We start from the raw sequence: 7,301 nt of genomic DNA, 5'->3' as shown, positions 1-7,301 counted from the left end.
AAATGTGTATTTATTTATATATTCTATAGAGGAAAACAAAAGAAAACATTTTAATAATGTACTGTTCACCAGGGTTATTTTAGTTAACTAAAACCACAAACATTGTTGTTCCTTGAAATAAAATAAAAATTAACTGAAATGAAATCAAATATATATATATTTTTTTAAACTTAAACTTATTTTATTTTCGCTAGTTGCAAAGGCAATATTTATCATCTTCATTTAATTTAACTTGAAGTCCTAAAATAACTAAAACTGAAATAAATTAATAAAGACTATATAGAAACATTTAAAAAACTAATAAAGATGACAAAAACACAACAAAATTACTAAAACTTTAACTAAAATAAAAAAGAAAACTGAACATTTAAATAATTTAAAATATTACAAAAAATATAAAAAGAACTCTCTTTCCTATGCAATTACAATAAATGGGGCTACGATTCTTTAAAAAAAAAGTAATATGGGTTTGACATGAGGGTGAGTAAATGACAATTCCGTTAAAAGCTGTGATACTCAGGACCGGAGCTCATAAAATCATCTGCTGTATGATGCACAAACTGCGGTTAGTTTTTCACATCAGCTGTGGCCTCGACACATTACTTCAGACATGGTCAATGTCCAAAAACATTCACTGTAAATCTGTCAAAAGATAGTTTTAATTCCTGGAAGCTTCAAACAGTACTCCTGATCACACTTGAGGCGATAACCTCCTGGTAGGGGTGCTCCGATTGATCGGCTACCGATCACTATCGGCCGATAATCGCTTTGGGATGATTGATCGGTGGTCTCTATAAAGCCGATCTCAAGCTGATGACGCTGCCGTGAGAAGTTTGGCACGACATGCAGCGGCACCGTCTCAGTCTCTGTCCAGCACAGATTAAATAATTATAATGCTGAAGGTGAGGTACACTTCATATTTCTTCATTAAATAACTTATAAAGTAGCTAATTTGAAAACTTTCTGTGAGACAAAATTTCACAAACAGCGTGAGTGAATCACCGAGCACGCTCTCTCTTTCTCTCAAAATGCACAAATGGCTTCAAATTAAATCTTGTCTGCACTATAAGTTAACAGTTAACACAGGAATTGTCACTTGCACAATCGAGGCAGTGTCACATCGTCACTAAAGTTTATAAATTGCATTTTTTTTATTTTTTATGTGTTTAACCATTCAGCGATCGCGCGCTCTCCTGGAGACCGTGCGCTCATGCACACTCGCAGCGCACACACATAACACCAGGTATTACATTACTCTGTTTGCAGTGCGTATGTGTTGCGTATACATGTTAGCGGTTTAAAGCGTGCACACTGCACACGATTGCAGTCTGGCAGTGCGTTCAGGAGTGGTGCGTCTGCAGCAGTGTCTATGTTTGCTGCGCTGCAAGCGACGAATTAAAGTAACAGTGCATTGTTTGCGGTAAATATGAACATGGATTGGCACAAAAATGTAGTAAGGCAGTAGAGCTGACTGTTTCTGTTAATGCGTCTGCACTATAAGTTAACACAGGAATTGTCACTTGCACAATCGAGGCAGTGTCACATCGTCACTAAAGTTTATAAATTGCATTTTTTTATTTTTTATTCTTGCCAGTGTTCAAACCATTCAGCGCTCGTGCACACTCGCAGCGCACACACATAACACCAGGTATTACATTACTCTGTTTGCAGTGCGTATGTGTTGCGTATACATGTTAGCGGTTTAAAGCGTGCACACTGCACACGATTGCAGTCTGGCAGTGCGTTCAGGAGTGGTGCGTCTGCAGCAGTGTCTATGTTTGCTGCGCTGCAAGCGACGAATTAAAGTAACAGTGCATTGTTTGCGGTAAATATGAACATGGATTGGCACAAAAATGTAGTAAGGCAGTAGAGCTGACTGTTTCTGTTAATGGTAAGTTTTAATTTAGAATGTTTGTGATAATGTAAGAAAAGTATTTTAAATGTTTTGACACTTGCTTGACACTTGCGGAACTTAATATATCAATCTAGAAGTAAATGCAAAAGTAAAAAGCATTGAATAATGTGTTGCGTATATTTATTGTGTTTAAACATGTCTGTGAAAGATTGTATCACTGGACTATGTAAACAAAGAATCACAATGCTGAAAAAGCATTTTCAGTGACAATGTTTGGATCGGAAATCAAAATAATGGATAAATGTTGTGTTTGTAGTAAACAGCCACAGATCAGTTGCAGACTCCTGTGTGAAAGCACAGTCCGTGCTGCTTCTGCACTGCTTATGTACCACACATGGACTGCATATGCACTGCAAACGGAGTATGTGTGAACCTGGTGTAAAAGGCTGCCTCACTTACAGCTCACAAAATCAGGCTTGACCTGTGTGTAAGCTTTTGTGCAACAATTGCACGATTGTAAAAACAAAAATGCAGTGCATGATCAAACATTTAGGTGAGATAAATACATATATATTTGAAAAATGTCTAAAAAAAAATGCTCCCCTCCACCCCTCAAATTAAAAATCCCCTCTCACAAGAGTCACCTAAGAGGTGAATTCATTTTAAAAAGTGAAATTCAGGCCCTGAATAAATGTCTAAAATTCCTGATTGGAGAATAATTCTACATGATAAAAAGGCGGCTTTAAAAAGATCGGTATCGGTGATCGTACCGGCAGATACTGCTTTTTGTGATCAGTGATCAGCCTCAAAAATCCTGATCGGAGCACCCCTACCTCCTGTTATCCCTACGAGAGATTAAATATTGAAATCTAGACACCATTAAAGCAAAGCCACACAACTAGGGGTTAAATGCAAATGCTTAATGCACCTTTAAAGTAGCTTGCACAGAAAAAAAAACCTTACTATAGCAAACATACCTGATGGTAAAGAAATAAAGTTTTTTACCAATAATAATAATCAATAAATAATCAATAAATAATAATCTTTCAGCTACAGTAGAAAACTATAAGGATTGTACATCAACCCAACTATTATGAATCAACCAATTTATTAATCATTACATTATATTCTTTAAAATGTCATGATCTGGTTGATTTCAAACTTGCACATATATGTATGAAGCACATAATAATTTACTTGCCAAATGTATTCAGAGGCTGTTTGAAATGAGAGTCTGTATAAACTTATTTAAATACATAAATATTTTTTAAATGTATATCTGTCAATGGGGTGAAATAACTGTAACAACGAATTAAAAATATGTAGTTCACTTTGCAAATTCAAATTTTTTTTTTAAATATATAACTCAAAATTAATCATGTTAATAAATTGTACTAATTTATTTTAAGTTAATTTAAGGTGAAATTTTTGTTTTGTTTTTGTATGTATTGTACAGATTAAATTTAGTAGTGGAAGTTCCACTTATTATGAAAAAAGGTTAGGTAAAATATGCAAAGGCTTCAGTCTACACCTTTTTTGGTTAATATGTAAAATTATGCATACTTATTATGGAATTATGCATAAGGACTGAAATAAAAAATCCTGATGATGATGATTCTGACAGTGCAAACCTCAATTATACAGTAAACTTCAGGCTTAAGCTACAGAACAGCTGGAGTCTTTCACAAACCCAGAATCCTTCAACAATCCAATGAAAGCCCATTCCAGATACTGTAATCTCCTATTCGCAGATGTTACAGCCTCTTAAAAGTGCTCTACTGGATGGATCTCTCAATTTCGAGCTATAAAACTGATCTGAGGCTCTCAATAGATGATTAAATTGCTTGCATTATTCTGGAAACATCTAAATCAAGACACCCCAGTTGTGTAATGTTTCCATTTGCGAGAGTGAAACGGGTAATTCAGGCGGAGATAAAGCAGGGTCAAGACTGAATGATGGGACAATAACAGTACATTTTTTGGACAGGAAGGAATGAGGAGAGAGGTCAGAAATGTCCAAACACATCAAGAATTCATATTTGCAGAACAAGATGCTGAAATAAAAGAAGTAAACTCACAGCAGTAGCTGGATCACACACTGTTTTTTTTATACTGTGATCTATCATCCTAAATCACGTCACAACGGCTCAAGACTTTCTGCACTGGAAGGGAAGTTGCAAATCACCTCATAATGTTTACTAGTAAGGTACCAATCGGCTGTGAACTCAAGGATTTGCAGTATTTTTAATGCAAACACATTTGTATAAAAACTCCCTTTGCATGGGCTTTTTCAGAAAGCATATGATTATACAAAACACCACAATCTGACTTTGACAATGATCAGAAGTTATTTAAATAAAAAATTTATAACAAATGTATGTTATTTGTAAATATATTTTATAACTATGTTCTACTGTGAATAAAATACCAGTTTATGAGATTTGCAAATGATTGCATTCTGTTTTTATTTACATTTTACACAGCCTTACAATTTTTAAAATCTGACATTGATATAACGATCAGAAGCTATTTAAATAAATAAAATTCATAACAAATTTAGAATATTTATAAATATTTTTCTATGTTCAATTATAAATAAAATATCAGACAGAGAAAATAATGCTGCTGAAGTAGCATCACAAATTAAGAAAGAAAGAAAGAAAGAATATTCAGGTAACCAATCAAGAGTATCAGCACAAATGAAATTAAATAAATAACCAAACAAAGAAACAAATATATAAAAATAATTAAAAGATTTCAGGTAACCAATTAACAATAGCACAATAGAAAGAAAAAAAAGAAAGAGAGAAAGAAAGAAAGATTTCAGGTAACATCATGGTTTTCCATGTTACAACGTAAATAAAATTCATAACAAATTTAGAATATTTATAAATATTTTTCTATGTTCAATTATAAATAAAATATCAGACAGAGAAAATAATGCTGCTGAAGTAGCATCACAAATTAAGAAAGAAAGAAAGAAAGAAAGAATATTTCAGGTAACCAATCAAGAGTATCAGCACAAATTAAATTAAATAAATAACCAAACAAAGAAACAAATATATAAAAATAATTAAAAGATTTCAGGTAACCAATTAACAATAGCACAATAGAAAGAAAAAAAAGAAAGAGAGAAAGAAAGAAAGATTTCAGGTAACATCATGGTTTTCCATGTTACAACCAAAGCAAACAAGAACACCTGAATGCATCGAGCAGCCTACAATAAAAAGATCTCTGTACACAGATGCAGATGAATAACCAAAACTGTACCTTTAGCAAGGGCCGTCCTATCTCAGAGTATGAAACTACAGCGTTGGCATCCAACTGAGTGCAAGAAAGATTTTCATTTGAGAAAAGCATTAGCTTAACTGATGCACGCACAAATTCACTTCAACGCTGCACCTACCCATGAGGGTCTGACCTGCACGTGGTGAAAGATACACTAAAATACCCTTCCAACAGGTAACACTGAATCCAGCGTGTGTTTGCTCTGGGGTGTGGTGGTCTTCGGTCAGGAAATTATGCTTTGGTGTTCATATTTACAGGCAGCCGAGCCTAATTTTACCGCATGTGCTTTAAGAAGTGTTTACAGCTGTATGTGGCTTCTGACAGTATTCAAATAGTGAGTATGTGCCTGAACAGCAAAATATAAGCAGCATATAACTGATATTTCCATTTGCAAACATTTCAGTTCAGCGTTAGTTATGTGGATACGATCTGTACAAAGATGACTGAACAATCAAAGATAAAGCTGGAAACTTTTAGCTGGCAAACCTAAATAGTTTCCATGTTCTCATGCACAGGGAGCATAAACGCTTTCCTTCATATAAAATCCCTTTCCATGCGTCACAGAGTGATAGGAGAATGGAGAATACACTGCAGTGAATACTATAAATCTTACTATTTCTAATAAGATTGTGAAACTGTGCACAGCATGCAACACTAACCACTTCAAACTAGGGTTATTATAGTTAACTAAAACAAAAAAACTGAAAAAAAAACGTTTGTTTCATGAAATAAAATAAACTTTAACTTGCTTTAAAAAAAAAAAACATTTTATTTCAGCTAGTTGCAAAGATTCTCGTTTAGTTTAACTTAGTGTGCTAAAAACTAAAACGGACATTAGAATCAATAAAAAAACTACACAGACATAAAAAAAACGAATGAAAACGACAAAAAACAACAAAATTACTAACATTTCAAAAGTAAAATGAAAAATAACACTGTCAAACAACATTGTTGTTATGTCACATGACCCGTTTGCAAAAAAATATATATATATTTTATTGTTTTTAATTATTATTTTTTTTTTATCAAATCATGATTCATGAAAGAGACCTTGGTTGATTTCACTTTCAGTTCAGTTCATTCATCACACAAATAGCATTCTGTGGCGGCGCTGAACTGAAAGTCTCATTAATGTGTTTGCATTAATGCCACAGCTTCATCATCATAATTGTAAGCTGTGCTTTCAGCTATTCAAACCTGCGCTTTTACACTGCACGGATCAATGGTTCTGGTGAGTTCAACCTCGACCAACACTACAGCAAAAATCAAAAGAGACGGGATCTGCTCTTACCTGGGAGAAATCTCCGTTCCGCACAAGGTCATGAAAGTCCATGTCAGGCAGGTCAAGAGTCACGGAGGACGGGTTTGGCTGGAGCTGCCTGATAAATCAGAGGAGAGAGGTCAGGAACAATCACACACAGAGCAGAATGTCTCTAATGCCTTCAAATACTACTAGAATACAGATTAAGTTTAGGGGTGTAAAGATACAAGCATTCATACAGAAAACTTGCTGTATAGGTCTGTAACTTCATTTAAAACTCCAAGTTTTATATATCTTAATTTTAATGGATCAATAATGATTCTTAAATACCAATATCAATCTTTTAGTCTATGCTGTTTCAGTTGATGAGTGAATAAAACTACACTAGACATTAAAATACTGTGGAAATGGAAATAAGCCTATGGCTTTTTGTGTATGTTATCCTCTGCAGTTTTTGAAATGTTGTTTTGATTATGTATATGGGGCTTTCTTGTACAATTGTATAAAACTTGTCTAATAAAGCAAACAAACCTCCCGTCCAATAATCGCAATAAGTTTTGTTACTTTTCTGTTACTTTTGATAAGAGACAAATTGTCATCTTTTGTCCATTTTATCAGGAAATTCAAACAATAAATGCTGTTTTGTGTTGATTATTATATCTAATAATAAATAGCAATTGAATTGTATAGTTTGTGTTAATTGGAACGTAATATTATAATAATGTTCAAGTAATAGGGCTTCCTATATAGTTACAGCATTAGCTGAGATTTTTTTTTTCTTAAGAAATTTATGATTATACTTGAATTTATTTAAAGACAGAGACAAAATGTGATCAGTAAACCACTGTTTAATACAAAAGAAAAAAATAAGCAATTTAATGTGTAGTTTTTTCCCCC

General features: G+C 33.6%; 1 protein-coding gene across 2 annotated transcripts in view; it reads right to left on the bottom strand.

Annotated features, from left to right (window-relative positions):
* The window catches only part of LOC107552701 (protein strawberry notch homolog 2-like), a 48,539-nt gene that overhangs the window by 38,355 nt on the left and 2,883 nt on the right, over window positions 1-7,301 (bottom strand). For both annotated transcript variants that reach the window (XM_016234653.1, XM_016234654.1), the window contains exon 4: window positions 6,435-6,522. In XM_016234653.1, coding sequence (XP_016090139.1) covers window positions 6,435-6,522 — 88 coding nt within the window. The remainder of the gene's footprint in view (window positions 1-6,434; window positions 6,523-7,301) is intronic.

This window comes from Sinocyclocheilus grahami, unplaced genomic scaffold, assembly GCF_001515645.1.
Source record: "Sinocyclocheilus grahami isolate Dianchi unplaced genomic scaffold, SAMN03320097.WGS_v1.1 scaffold456.1, whole genome shotgun sequence".
In the NCBI taxonomy this organism is placed as follows: Eukaryota; Metazoa; Chordata; class Actinopteri; order Cypriniformes; family Cyprinidae; genus Sinocyclocheilus; species Sinocyclocheilus grahami.
Note: the sequence above shows the minus strand (reverse complement) of the source record. Positions and strands in the feature narration are given on the sequence as shown.